Source organism: Stegastes partitus, unplaced genomic scaffold, assembly GCF_000690725.1.
Source record: "Stegastes partitus isolate 25-593 unplaced genomic scaffold, Stegastes_partitus-1.0.2 Scaffold694, whole genome shotgun sequence".
Lineage (NCBI taxonomy): Eukaryota > Metazoa > Chordata > Actinopteri > Pomacentridae > Stegastes > Stegastes partitus.
Genome location: NW_007578425.1, coordinates 23,392 through 38,996, shown reverse-complemented (window position 1 = coordinate 38,996; position 15,605 = coordinate 23,392). Strand labels below are relative to the sequence as shown.

At 40.0% G+C, this 15,605-nt stretch overlaps 1 protein-coding gene across 2 annotated transcripts; it reads right to left on the bottom strand.

Annotated features, from left to right (window-relative positions):
* Positions 1 to 2,633: 2,633 nt before the first annotated feature.
* Positions 2,634 to 14,866, bottom strand: LOC103363821 (ubiquitin-conjugating enzyme E2 Q2-like). 2 transcript variants are annotated; one of them, XM_008290753.1, is made up of 13 exons: positions 14,535 to 14,866; positions 10,171 to 10,275; positions 8,262 to 8,384; positions 8,105 to 8,161; positions 7,848 to 7,997; positions 7,550 to 7,634; positions 7,405 to 7,465; positions 7,223 to 7,313; positions 7,078 to 7,136; positions 5,609 to 5,657; positions 5,428 to 5,523; positions 5,201 to 5,267; positions 2,634 to 5,109 (listed from the first exon to the last, which is right to left on the bottom strand). In XM_008290753.1, exons 1-13 carry the CDS (start codon positions 14,691 to 14,693, stop codon positions 5,078 to 5,080), a joined length of 1,134 nt encoding a protein of 377 aa, XP_008288975.1. In that variant the 5' UTR covers positions 14,694 to 14,866; the 3' UTR covers positions 2,634 to 5,077. The 2 variants fall into 2 exon arrangements, with proteins under 2 accessions (XP_008288975.1, XP_008288974.1); XM_008290752.1 differs by having other exon boundaries at positions 7,848 to 8,000; positions 14,535 to 14,863.
* Between the last annotated feature and the right edge of the window lie 739 nt (positions 14,867 to 15,605).

Sequence of the window (15,605 nt, the reverse complement as noted above, 5' to 3'; positions counted from 1 at the left end):
AAAAAAACCTGTGAGTCGTCTTGTCTGATTGTGATGATGTGGTGTTCAATAGGCTGTATGTTGTTTTTTGTTGTTTTTCTTTTTTGTACCAACCTCTTTATTTCTGTGTATTTTTGGATGACGTGTGGATGAATTTGAAGCACATGTTCGTTGTGTCTTTCCATGGCTGTGTGTAAAAGTTTTTTTATTCTAATTATTTTTTTTTTGGGACAATTTTAAGTAATGTTTGCACTGGATGACACCAGTGAAAACTAAATTCACAGTGAATTTACAGTGGAGCAATACTAACATCAATATGTTAAAACAGTAGAGTTATTAGAGTCAAGTGGGGTCCTGTTGTGCAGGCTTCAAATATTAACAACAACCACAACAATGTCAAGTGTTACGAAGTGAAAAATGGGCCTTGTTCTCAAGTTGGACACCACTAGTATGATTTTACAACCGCATAACATTTTCACCAGCAGATGCACAGACAGTAGTTACGACGTATAACCCTCTAAACGGTACTATACATCCGCTCATCTGTTAGTAAACGCACAGCTGATCATTTCTATAAATTGTGAATTTTTTTTTGCACAGAAATGAACAAACTAAAGCTACTTCTCTGTGTGTGTAGTGAGTTCTCCTGGTGAATTCTGGATCAGTCCAAACTTTCTGACACATGTACATACGGCACAGTTCATGGGATTATGGAGATCACAGCTGTGTAGTTTATTGTGTAGCAGGAGCTGCAGTGCGTCGGACAAAATACTCTGCATTTCATGTCGCTGTATGAAAGCTTCAGAAAGCCATTTCCCATTACCTCCCCCTGTCCCCCCCCACACGTACTGTATGTTGTTTGAAATGTATTATCATGTACTATATCATAACTAGATATGAATATATATATATAACTACTTGAGGTGAGGTAAATATTTGCCATGGATAAACACATTCAATAGGAACATGCTCTAATTAGGTGAATGAAACATTTGAGGGGGGCTGTGTCTCCATGAGTGACGTAAATGAGGAATAAATCTTTTGTGTATTACTTTTGTATTATTTGGTCTTATCCTAATAGATATTAAATAGTTCTTGTTGCATCTTGTTTTGTTATTTTATGAGTTTTTCCCACATTTTGCCAGAGTCTCTCCTACAGATGGAAAGTTTTTGGATAACCTGAACGATTAGGCTAGACTTTAACAGGTCTGAAAGAAAGAAAGCAACGGAAACATTTAGAATGAACTACATGCTGGACTGTCACAAAGCTTGAAACGAGGCTCTTTTCACAAAATGTTGACTTTTGTAGTTTTCATTGGCGGTTAACCTCTGCACTGTCCTATTAAAAAAAAAAAAAAAAGTTTTCAAGATTCATCTACCCTTCAACAAAATTTAAATGATTCATTTTTTGCCCTTGGTTAAAACCCACTGAAAATCCAATTTATTTTAAGCTGCTGATTCTGAACAGAGCAGCTTCTACTCCTCATGAATGCTAATGCGGTTTTCTAACAAGGTAAATCGCTTCAAAAACACGTAGGGCCTTTTTATGAGTACTTTGAAGACAGATCAATGACGAGTTTTGACATTCTTGCAACATTTCTCCTCAAACTGAATCTCTGGCATTTGTAATTAATCTTTTGATGCGTCAGTTCACCAGGAGGTTTAATTTCACCGTGTGTTTGACACCAGGTAGCGATGGATATAAACTCTGCTGTAATTAGGTGCAGCTAAGGTCCTTGTACCACAGTTATTATGCAGATCATATTTAATAGAAAACACGGTCACCTCTCTTGTGGAGCTGGATTACTCTTATTTAATTTTTGTATGAAAACTGAAAATAATAATTCTACTATTGTGGAATGAATATTGAAACTTTTTTCAACGCAAATCGATTTGTTTGAGGATTTGTTAAATGTTTTCCTCAAGTGACACAGACTTATTTTACACGGTTTCAAGACACACTTTTTTTTTTATTTATTTATTTTTTTACAGTTATATTAAAGCATGCTGGTGGAATCATCACAGTTAGTACTTTTACCTTTTTTTTTGTAGATTTTGTTGATAATATTTCCAATCTTTTACTTTTTAAAAGCAGGACTTTCAACAAGTAATTTAGAATTCACAATAACAACAACATGTCATTAGGACCAATTCAAAATTAGGTAGTTTTTAAACAATAATCACATGGCTAGAGGTTGTCATAGGTGTTGCCTAATTTTGAAAACAAAGGAAATCATTTGTAGTAACACATCATATATATTTTGCTTATGGCTAAACTGAGCATTTCTTCCAAAGAAGTTCTAGTTTTGTACCAAATTACATTGTTCTTTGCCAGAAAGTCGACATTTAATCCAAAATGTATACAATCGATGAAGCTATGATTAAACAGCAGGCCTCACTTTAAATGCAGAACACTTGTTTCATCCTCCAGGCTGGTTTCTTATGTGTTGCTCTGGATGCAAGAATCCAGAGCAACACAAGTATGAACGTGGTGTCAGCAATAAACAAAATGACTTAACAATATTTATTATTTCATAAATGTAATATATCCGTAATCCTGTTTGACACTATGCATTAGCTGGATTAATAAATAATAAAATAAAATCTTCTATCTTGTAATCCACCTACTCCAATGATACACAGCGAAACTGCAGTAATCTTAAAATTCTTTATTCATAAACTTGATGCAAGTTTACAAATTACTGTACATGGTCAAAATTTTTTTCAAATGGAAAATGAAAAGAAAAGAAAAACCAAAGCAAGCCAACAAAGCCAGACTCAATCATCAGCTCGTTGGTGCCGGAAAATGTATTGAGATAAATGAATCTTTTTCAACACACAGTCCAGTTAGAGAAGCGTGCAAGTCCAATCACCACAGCATGACTGTCAAACTTCATCTCTCGACATCTCCTGTGACCAGAGTTTTGGCATTTTGGAGGGAGGCATTCACACGAGTGGATAAAGGCTCTGCAGCAGAGACTGTAGTTAAAACTTCAAAAAGGTTTGTGGTGTAACTTCTCTGTGCCACCAGGCAACACAAGGCCCGTCAGAGGCGAGGACGCTTCTCGATAATTCCTCCCCCCCCCACCTCAGATACATCAGACATGTAACAACAGGATGTGGAGCTGAGAGAAAACATTTTGTTTTTTTTTCCTGATTTGAAAATATTCAGCTCACATGTTTTTGTTGTAACACCTCTCCAGGCACGTTGTCGCCAGTTGTGCAAACATTTTGAACCAGGAAAATTTAAAGACATACCAAGGTCCCATGTGTACTCCAGTGGGTATCGATGAATCGTTACACAGGGTGGTCATTGAGCTACTGCAATCCTTCCTGTTTTCCCAATTACATTGCTTTAATTACAAAAAGATGTGACCCATATTGTAAAGCTCGTTTCATTTTCCGTTTCTGACATCAGATCAGCGGGTGAGACACCGGTTGTACAGAGCACTAATTAATCCCAGAAAGTCACCCAGAACTCAACATGTACATGTACAGATCCCCCTCCTAAGTATTGTTTGTTACCTGAGTTGCCATTCAAACATACTTTTGCAGACAGTGTTAACAAATAAACTGCAAAAGAGCCGACAGATTGGTAGATACAGTGTGTGTCCTGTAGTATGGGGTACAGCAGTACTTGTTGTGTACTACAGTATATTGCATGGTCAAGGTTAAAATGTACAGTTTCATACAGGTACTCTGAGTTTCAGGTTTCAGTTTTCATCGCACTTCAAACGATCCTTCTCCAAAAGCAACGTCGGAACACGTCTGCGGTATATTGTGGCGGCAAAGGAAGCCCTACAAATGACGGACGTTTAGCTGTGGAGAGGGGATGAATCCAGCTGCGGGGGTGATGTCAAGTAACGGGGCAGCAGTTTGAAACGGGCGGGGCGATCGATTTGTGTCGGGAAGATGCAACGAATCTGCTGTGAAAAATGGGCAGAATGACGAAAGAGCAAAAAAACATCCAGATATCCTTAATTTATTTCCCCTGTAAAGCCCATCCCAGCAGTTCTGCTCAACAAAGTGACTGCAATCAACTATTGTTTATAACAGCGGTTGAGATGAAGCTCCTGTACAACATGCTGTTAACTTTGCACAAGCATCAAACTAACCATCAACCTCTACAGCGATAATCAGTTGAAAGAACAATAGCACTTGCAGGGCCATGAACAGAAATAAGGCAAAAAGAGCCCTTCAGCTTCAACATTTAGGCCTGTTAGAACTTCCAAAAGGTCATAACACTCATCTTCTGGTGAAAATATATCTTCTGTCCTCTTCCTAAGATATACAATATGCAGATTCGGAGATATATCCATTGGCCTTGTTTTCTCATGAACCGCTGGCTGATTTGTTCGACAACAACAGCTGATCTTAGTTCAATGACCTCGCAGCATTTTGATTCTGCTTGGCCCAATATTCTTCACACATTTTACAAAGTAAGCGCTAAAAGATACCGAGTAGTAGGTAACCTTAATTTTAAGTGTCCAAAACGTGAAATTGGCTCATTTATTGTCTAGGATGCTCAAATAATAAAAACAATAGCCAAATAATATTTCTAAAGACAATAATTGCTTTTATGTACCAGTTAATTTCCAAAAAAACAAAAACAAAAGAGAAACAAAATAAGTTGCAGTCAATAAAAACAAGTGTGATGAGGTGCCACTTTAAGAGCTTCAGTATCAATCTTGGTTTGAAATACCCATTTAAAAGAGGGCTAAGTGACTGTGAAGCCCACTTTGTCAAAGCAGCTAAAGAAAGAGCATTTCCCCCGCATTTGAAAGGAGAAAAGTTTTTTTTTTTTTTCTTTTTTTTTTCTTTTCAAAAGACAAATGAGCATATTTAGAAAACAGGACTAGTGATACCCTCACATCCTCCTCCTCCTCCTCCTCACTAAAACACTGAGGGGGAGAAGCAAAGTGAGACCAGAATAAAAGTCTTTTCCCGGAGCGGGGCGAAGGAATACTTGTCAGGTGAGCCAACGAGATGGTTTCCGCGAGAAAGATGATAAATTCCCAGTAAGTCAGAGAGGGAAAATATTCCAAAGAAAACAGGATGACCCAAAGACATGTTCCCAGTGCATAGTGGTAGTAGCTCCTTATCCATCCTCTTTAGGTGGTGTGTACCAGCCTGGAGGAACACAGAGAGAAACTCCTTTGCCAAACGGATTCATACCAGTGTGTGTTTACTGAGCCCACGTCATTCACAAATATCGACTCACCATTCTTTTCGTGAATCTGCACCAGGGATTTGTATGACTGTTGTGCTCTGGCAAGATTGTACTGGTTCTGAAAGACAAAAGATATTCTGTTAATTAAGAGCTATGTTTGTTATGCTGCAGCAACTATGGTCCTTTTTTTTTTATATAACACTGGAGCTGAATGACCTTGTTTGTTTTGAGCAGAATGAGACATTAACAATTCATCAGAACATGATGACATCAGTTACCTTATTGGCTCCAAACTGCACTCTGGCTTTTCCTTTAACCAGAGTTGCATTTATCTGCATAATGACAGATTCTATGGAATAGGCACTGCTCCAGCCCTAAAACACACACACACAAAATGTTCCTCGGTTTTCTGAAGTGAACAAAATGACGTCATAAGATACATCAAACGGATTCACGCACCTGTTTTGTGAGAAGTTCCATGCACAAGGCTCCTCCCCCTAGAACATAACTGAAATAAAAAAAATAAATAACAGCATTATGTGTGAGTATTACGTATTAAAGCTGCTTTATGCAGACAGTGTTCGCTTGAATCTTTTTGTAAACTTGCTGCAATTCAAGCTGAATGTGTTTTTCTGCCTTGTGTGAGAGAGTTCTTGATTGTTGCAATGTGGTAATTCAGAATTTTTAAATTTCAGGGGTAACAATTAGTGATTTAGGTCTTGTCCACACGTAGCAGGGTTTTTGTAAAACCGAATATCCTGCCCCCTCCATCTAGAAAAAAACTTACATACACGCCACCTCATTTTTAGAAAAAAATTCATCCCCACCTAACCGCTTAAGTGCACTTTTAAGCACATTCATATTCTACGTGAGGATGTAATAACTCCGACGACAAGAGCGATGACCGGGACAGACGGAAATTGTCACGCCATTCCTCCAGGAGCACGATTTCAAAGTTCTCCCACCAGCTGGCAGTGCATCCCGGTCTGACCCAAAACCAGCATCGTTGTCTTTGACAGAGAACATGCCTCGGACGTGGAATGGCAAGGCAGCAGAAAATAACCATCCTTCGCCTGTGTTCTTGTACATGGAGCGGTATGTGGGTTTGTAAAAACAAGCAAGCAAAGAGTGCCTGGACAAGAGACAACGCCAGCACAGTTCTGAGGGTGTCCACGCTGTTTCCAAATGTAAACACAGGTCGCATAATGTGATGTAAAGAACATATTTTGTCGCAGGCAGTGACGTTTCGAAACCTAAAACCCCGGTTACTGATGTCCACATAGAGACGCATAAACGGAGGATTCACAAATCTTCCCTTTGGTCGGAGGTTTTTGAAAGAATCGTTTTTAATGCCGTAAATCTGCGTTGTCGTGTGGATGACAGGCCACATCGTAGGAAAATATCTTCGTTTTGTGAGATACCCTGCTACGTGTGGACGAGGAGGCAAATTTGTTTAAGCCTTTTTTTAATTTATCAGAACCCTTTAAAGAACCTCTATGATTGGAGATGCATTGCCAAAACGTCAGACTTTTCAACAGAAGACTTGACAGCCTAATTTCACTGGTGTCTGGCCAGTGTTTTTGTTCACTTGCTAGAGTACAGATACAGCCAGTCATAAGCCACAAGACTGTACTCTGCAGTAGTCACGTAGGATGTAGTAAAATTAGCCCTGCACCGAAAAACAGCATACAGCGATTCATCAAATGATCTGACGTCAGCTTTATCAGCAAGCAGCGTATCAACACATCTGCAAGCACTGTATACGGCGTGAAACTCATCCTGAATAAAGCAGAGTTACTACTTCAACTTCACAAACTGAAACTAATGAATATTCTCCTCCAACAAAGTGGATCACGTTCCTGTGAGTGAGGACTTTCTTCGGTATACTTCACATGTAAGCTGGGCTGGGAAGACCTCGATATACTTACCCTCCGGAGAGCACAGGTGAGACAACCCGTACAAAAGGTGGGTCAAAAGGAAAATTATCCTGTCAAATAGAGAGGGGGGGACACTTCAGTATTCAGAAAACTCTTAACCCTTAAAAAACAGCATAAATAATACCACAGGACTCACTTTATAAGAGAAATTGAGCAGAATGTAATCCACTCCTTCTTTTTCTTTTAAGACCTGCAAGTCACTATGTAATGGACTATCTGGGTCTACCCTGCAACAAAGAATGACAAGTCAAATCGAACACAACACACAATGTTGTCAAAGTTGGAAAATTGTAAAGGCAACTCAAGGGAAGTACTTACGTCCTTAACTTGACATGCCATTCATAAAGGCTGTCATTGACTAGTTCGACTGAATAAATACCTGCGAAACAACAATGTTTTTACTTCAATCTGCTGATGAAATGCTCCAAGAACTAACTACAGAGGAGTGTGTCTTTGTCATCACCTGTCTTGTAACTCTGTGACCTGTAGATCTCCCTGAGTTCCTTCATTAGGCGGTCTGAGGCTTGCACTGAGCCAGAGACGGCACCCTGCAACACAAATCCCAAACAGTGCATCACACAGACGGTGAAACGCAAATAAAGAGGAGGATATAGAGCACCAGAGATTTTCAAGTCTATTTAGATGTTGAACAACAATTCTAGTAAAGTGACAGCCACACGTTTGTGTTCAGTAATAGAGGTAAACCAGCTCCTTAAAGTCTATTACAGTCACTGAACTCCATCAAGAGAACGAGCACTTACATTCAAATGATCTTGTCTCTGGTTTTTACGGATTTTCTCCAAGATGGCCAGATTTTCTTTTTCGATCCCGTCATCTTCAGACTTTTTCCCATCTGCCGGCTCCTCTTCTTTCATGTCATAATGGTCCAGGTCTTGGTCCAGGTCAATGTCCTGCTGCAGAAATGATGTTTACAGACAGGATGTAAAACAACTGGATGAATAGGTGATTGATAATATGAATCTACTGGACTGTCAGGAAGATATATATCTAGTGGCACCTCTCCCATTTCTTCCTCCTCCTCTTCTTCAGATGTCACCTCATCTGATGGCCCATGCTGTAGTGGGGTGAAACATTGTGATTTTTTTAAATAAAAAAAGCAACTTTCTGATTTTAGCTAAAACACACGGAGCTTTATTCCTGTTTGCCGTGCCTACCTTTCGCTCTTGGGTAATCGGGCCAGCGGGGAGAGGCTGGTCCAGCATTTCCACATCTGGATGTTGTGGCAGGTTGTAAAGCCGACAGAGATCACAAATGAGGCGCTTCAGCTGCTGAAGAAGCTTTAAGCAACATCAAGGGAATCAAAGGTCAGTGAAGGGAAACAAGCAAACACGAAACAATTCTTCAAAGTTTCAAACTAAATACACCTAGTATCCACTGGATCAAGTGAAATTCAATACAGATGTTCTGCTGTAACTCTACTTTTGTGACCCTGATAATATCTAGTTTTGCTGGCACTGTCATAGAGGTGTTAACTAAATTTTATGCTCAAACGCTGAGGTCGTAGCTTTCATGTGACCAGAAAGCAGTCAGGTGAAGCCAAACGTTTTCATTGGTTGTGCCTGTGTGACATTTAACAGGTCTGCCCAGGTAGATAAAATCATTCAGCTACACAGTCACACACCTGTCTGAGTCGTACATGCCACAGAGACTTAGTGCAGACTAGAGGTTTCTCTGTTCCCAGCTGACTAACGTCTACTTCTGAGGCATCCAGGGAGCATCAGTAAACTGTAGTGTCTACTGACAGACTGCATGTGATGTGTTTAGAAGACATCTGTAAATAGTAGCTTCAGAAAACAGCCCCCCTATCTGAACTACATTGAGTCTCTGCATGAACATCGGTCACACCATGCTATCTAACACCGCAAGTCAATTTTCATCCTGTGTGAAACACTGCGATATGAGCAACAGCCAACACGAGGCAATGAAGCTTAAAACTGCAACACTGAAAAAAAAACACACACACAATGTCTCCAGAAACTTTCTTTTTCTATAGTAACAGGTGCATGTCTTGTCCCTGCACCATTTTAGTGCCAGGCAGCAGCAAACCAAAGCAGTGAGTTAGAAATGACAATAAAATGTACTACTGCTAATAACAGAGCCAAAGTAGAGCAATTAGCTCCACATCATCCTTATGGGAATAAATGGTTTAAATGTACAAAATATCTATCTGCATGTTTATTCCTGTTGACAATCATGTACATCAGTGGTCCCCCAACCCTCGGGCCGTGGACTGGTACCGGGCTGTGGGTCATTTGGTACCGGGCCACACAGAAAGAAAAAAAAAAGTTTATTGTTTTATTTTTATTTCCAGCGCAGTCTACAGGGTGTTTTATTTTGAAAAATGACTAGCTTGTCTTCCCGTCACTTCCGTCTGTGGTTATTTTCTGCACTTGAGCTCGGCCGTTAAACGAAGCCGTCAGTCTAACCGCTGCCGAAATGTATAAAAAAAACATACGTCTCCTAAGAGCTTCTTTGGAAAGTGGAAGAGACTCAATGCTGAGACAGAAGAAAAAGTAAACTTTTTAATATATAAATTATTTTTTGTTGTTGTTGTTGTGTGCAATGACCGGTCCGTAGAAAAATTTCTTGCGTAAAACCAGTCCGTAGTGCAATAAAGGTTGGGGATTACTGATTTACATAATGCGTTAAATGACCAGTGTGCACTGGAACACAGGGTGTATCTGGGTTATTTGCTGCTGTACCTGAATGAAAAGTTATCAGCATAACCAATGTCAAAAGTCAGTCTTGAGCTCCGACTGATTCAGAGATTTTCATATTCTGCCCCACTCATATATAAAGAGGACAAAAAAATTGACATGCCTTTGAATATAATGTAGTCCCAAACAACAACACCTGTGACTAGGAGAACATAAAACTGTAATTTCCCCATTTCTAATAGCTTTTATCACAAACATTTTGAGATTTAGCAAAACAGATGATACAGCAGAACTGTTGTACTGGACTGCATCAGACTCCACAAATTCATCAAATTAACGCTCCACTGAGTGTATATTAGATTATCATTTTGTTCAGTCCTCTGTGAATCCGTATCAGCAAACTTACCAATGTGCTGCCTTTTCTCACATCCTCTAAACGCTCCAACACTTCAGCCAGACTAGGATCATCAGAGTCAACAAACCATATTGGCGGTGTTGAGGGATAGGATTCCTGCAACAGAGGGAACAAATAAGACATGGAAATTTAGCCCATCGTGGTTGTGTGGTACTGGCTTTGTTGTCCACAGAGTGTATAATAAATAAACAAGGCCACTGCTTTTAAGAGACCAAAACGTTGCGGTTGAAAACCTCATATGCATAAAAAGGTTCAAAGTTTATTCTGGAGGTACGAGTAATTTTAAAAGAAATATCTAAGCCCACACAACCACCCACTGAACAACATGACTTGTCTTCTGTCGGCTATCAAGCAAAGCATCTTGTACACAACTGACAAGTGGGTACGATCTGCTCTGAGCCTTCAACTGGGTTTTAATACAGTTAGTACATTAGGAGTGAACTTCAGCTTACATTAATGAAGATGCAAGAGACAATTCTCAATTGAACAGCTAACATCCATCCATTATCTATACACTGCTTAATCCTCATGAGGGTCGTGGGGGGCTGGAGTCTATCCCAGCTGACTTAGGGTGAAGGTCAGGGGACACCCTGGACAGGTCACCAGTCTATCACAGGGCTACACTTCCGTTGCCATGGCTTCAAATGATGCACAACGCGACTGTGATTGACCAATTTTAATACGAATCTAAATGAATGATCGATGTTTGTGTCAAAAGTTTTGTTTGTTGTTTTTTTTCAGCATCACAGCGGCAGAAAGATCACGAAAAGGCAGTTATTGGATGAAATCATTTTATAGTCCAGTCTATCACAGGGCTACACTTAGAGACAGACAACCAAGCACACTCACATTCACACCTACGGACAATTTAGAATCACCAATTAACCTCAACGTGTTTTTGGACCTTGTGGGAGGAAGCCGGAGAACCCAGAGAGAACCCACGCTGCACGGGGAGAACATGCAAACTCCACACAGAAAGATTCCGGTGTCCTCACCAGGATGCGAACCGGCGACCTTCTAGCTGCGAGGCAGCGGTACTAACATATACGTAATAAAATATAGATCCATTTTTTTAAACATACTATTTTTTAATTATTATTTAATGTATTGGTAACCATAAGGATACCATGGTGATGCTGCATCCAAAGGTCTATGACACAGATGAATCCATGTGCGGATACTCCTGTGTACCACGCTGTACTGTACACAGCACTAGGTTGGATATATCACAGCTGTAAAAACATTGGAGTTTCCTAACCATAACTACAGCTTTGATGTTGACATGACTGCTTTTTACAAGTCAGAAACTTGTAATTATGGTAACTCCAATATCATCAGAACCTAGTGTGAGCCACTAAAATTTGCATTCTGAAACAAAGCTGTCATTCAACATTTCTGTTATCTCCACACTGCAGCTGATGTGATGAGTTAGTTACTAACTCGAGTCATTTATCAAGCACAAATGCCATCAATTTGCTCGTTCCTTCTCTCCATGGTGCGGATTTTCTTTTGTGCATCTTCTTTAAGTGAATATCTGTGGGTTCTGGAGTGTTGGTCGGACAAATGAGACATCTGAAGTCACCTTGAATTAGGAAGCTGTGCTGGACATTTAAAACACACAACTAATCAAATAATAATAGAAAAAAAAGTCACCAAATTAGCCAAGAATGAAAATATCATGACTTGCAGCCTTACTCAACACCTCTTTAGGATCTGGTACCAAGGGACTAAGTGGCAACTATCAGAGCTTGAGGTGGAAGTCAGTGTCAAAGTACCTTAAAGTACAATGCCTCCAGCAGCTGACAGATGTTGGCTACAAAACAATTCCTGGCTCCAACTGACTACCATTTAAAAAGCATCAACCTCCTCTAGAGAAATCTCCATTCTATGGTTTGTTTTTAAGTCATTATTGCATGAATAAATACATTTTGGCCTTCAATTAAGCACACTTGCATTCATTTTGGATTTTTTGCTCTGTTAATAAGTTCTGAAGAATTCCTGAAGACTGATTTGTTGATTGCTCATTGACAGTTCACTTGTGTGCTGCTCTCCCTGATATCTGAACTTGCAGCATCTCAGACTTTTGAAGCTTTTGTTCAAGGAATAAACACTTATATCTGCTCACAGCTCCACTGTGTCTGCTGTTAAGGAGATACACTGAACCCCACTGGATGCTGTCAACCAACAATTTCAGAAAATGTAATGCTAGTACCTGATTACAGTGCCTGCCCTGTTAGTAAGGCTGAACAATTAATCAATTTCAAATGCAATTAGCAAATCGCAAAGGATGCAATATAGGATATATGGTGTGCAGCAGGTCTGACCCTGGGTTTAAACTGTTGTATCAATGGTTTTACAAAATGATGCCATCTTTCTTGTGTGACCGTCACACTTTTGATGGTACCTCATGTAGTCATTTTAATCTATGATACAGTAAATATCGAACTGAAGCTTGAATATAAAATATTGCATCACAAATCAAATTTTATTTGCAACATCTGTCGGGAAAATTGCAATTAGACATTTTCCTTTAATTGTTGAGCCCTGCTTCTGTATTGGCTTGTAACACAAAAGATGGCACCAACCGTACGCTGCAACTCTGGCCTCTGTGATTAGACATCGATGTATTAGGCAGAACTGGACGCCACATTTAAAGATGAAGCTTGAGTCAATCCAATAAAAGTTGCTCAATGGCACACATCGTAAAAAAATAAGAAATAAAAAAAAAACCGCTGCCATGTTTTAGAGGAGTCCCACATTATTAGAAACATAGAATCAAGCAGGCTGAAAGCGTTTGCCAGCCAAACCGACTGACTAACTTCCTATTGGATACACGTGTACATGAGTTGGATAAAAATGAAATAATCTTCAAGCTGCTTCAAGACTTTCCAAATGTTGTTGGATCAAATGGATAAAATTCTGCCCATTATGCTCACAAAAAATAATTCCCTATAATATACTTGCTCCTTTTCCAATGATTGTGAATGTGAAATTGCTCTGTGGGCCAGCGTGCATCACGTGATGAATGCAGAAGTGGTAGTAACACAGTTTGGTCATTATGCCAAAACCATTGCACAGCCCTGCACTGTTCCTGGGGGGCTTGCGTCAAACCAATCAGTGATGTCTCGCTTCGCTACTTCATCTTTATAAACAATCTCTGGGTAGAACCACATTTCACATACTCATCCTTCATTCTCTCGCAATTAGATCGGGATGTGTGTGAGTGTACTCTGGCTTCTTTGAAACTGACTCAAAGGAGATGCAGTCTGACTCAGCTCCAGTCTCAATATGACATGGCGTTCAGAGCATTTTAACAAGCCCGTCTGTGTCTCCAAAACCGAGCATATGTGGAACTGTGTGCATGCAAGCTTCTGCTGAGAGGAGGATGTGGTCAGGATGTCAGGAAGGTTGATCATCTGGGCCACCTGAACTGTACAAAAACAAGCTTCTGACAAGAGCGAGCCTCATCGCTCACCTTCCTTTTGTGGTGATTACCATTGTGTGTTTTACACATGTTTGAAAATGATTTTACATCACTAATAATGCAAAATAATGTAATGATTTGAGCTGAGGTGGTGTTAAACTCCACACAAACACCAGGCCCATATGTTACCTACGTTACCACAACATGTACCTGTCCAGATGAGCTCAGATTGTCAGTTGGTTGAAAAACCCCAAACTAACTCATGTACAGTGCAGACTATTTCATGTGTGCATTATGTCGCTGTTGGTTGAGGTGTCCACATAAAAGGGCCACGAACATCACCGCTTCTATACATGTCAGTTAAGTTCGCCAGAGGGATCAGTCTATTTACTGAAAAGGCAGAAAACACAGTGCAACAACATTCCATTAAACCGCCTCTCTTTTAACGTTAAAGACGTGAAGCGCAGCGTCTGTTAGACCAACGTATTCATTGTAACACTGTTTAAAAGCAGCCGTGATGGGGTGAAATCCCTCCAATATCCAAACTAAATGACATTGAGATTAAACTGGATACAGTTCAATAGTTACAAAGTTAACAGATGTAGTCCTGCGGACAGTAACGCAGTTATTTTGGCTAACAACACAAGCTAACGTTACTTTCAGTTAACAGGCTAGCAAAAGCTACCGCAGCGTCGTTACTAATCGACGTTTTATTGTACACTTTTCTAAAGTGGATTTAACACTGGACGTGTGTTGCTTTCTTTAACACACAGGGCTACTAAAATCTTGACGGCTAAACACCGGATGAAAATGAAAGCGGACACTTTATTCGTAGTTAATTTGTAAACACGGTGCCTTCCGCGGACTGATTCGGTTTCAGTCGATAGTCAGTGGCTGGGTTAGCTTGTGCGCAGAGCTGGCCTGGACTCACCGTGATGTTGCAGTGAATGATCAGCAGCTTCTCTCCCGTCACGTTGAATTGGCAACTGAGTTCATCGGGTTTCCAGTCTATTATTCTGAATCGTTCGTGATTTGGGTCAAAAATTGACTCCAAAAACTTCAGTTCGGCCTTCAGCCCCGAAACCGACATCTTCTACTCATCTCAAACCACCAGGCCGCTGGCAGAGGGGAAGTCGGGGCGGAATGCGACCGCGCAGTGGAGTCGGCTCTACGGATCTCGCATGTTAGCGTGAGAACAACAACAAAGGGCTGGAGAGTGAGCTTTATATGAACCTATATATGGTATACACTGCCGGCAGCGTTTGACAGCCAGCACACCACACTGCTCTCGTTTTTACCTCACAACACTTTCATTTAATAGTGGTAAATTCATAGCAATGTCTTGTACTAAAGCAACCCTAAACACAAAAGATCATTTAAAAAAAAACGTATATATATTATAATGCAGGATATAATTCACAACCAATTTAAAAATAAAATAACATTTGGAAATTAATTCAAAATAAACAAAATGAAGACTGGGTTACAATTAGACTTTCAGGGGCCCCAAAAGCCACCCCAGAGGGCAAAGTGACATCAATTTGATGTTGAAGATTGGTTAAGATTCTGACTACCATGATAAATAGCCTACAGAAGCTTTGACCTCCTTATGGTTGTAAAAAGGTCCGACCAAAGGATCAATCTCACATCCAATTGCTGCATCATTCATTGTTAATCAATATATTTGACATCAAAACAACGTTTCTGCACAAAACTTGACATCAAAATAGTGTTGATTTGATGTCTGGAAACAACACTCATTGGGCGTACAGGCGTTTGGGGGCATGCCCAGATTTGCACCCTAAAAAACATCTGAATAAATATCTGCCTCCAGAGTTGTCATTATGTGTCACCTCTTTCCAACCTTCCACATTTTCCTGTTTGAGATCTAGTGACCACAAAGTCCGCAACATGTGATCCATTAATATTTAACCTGTAGATAGCATAAGTATGTTAAATACTCCAAATGCAAGCTTTAGCAACCAAGTTATTATTATTATTA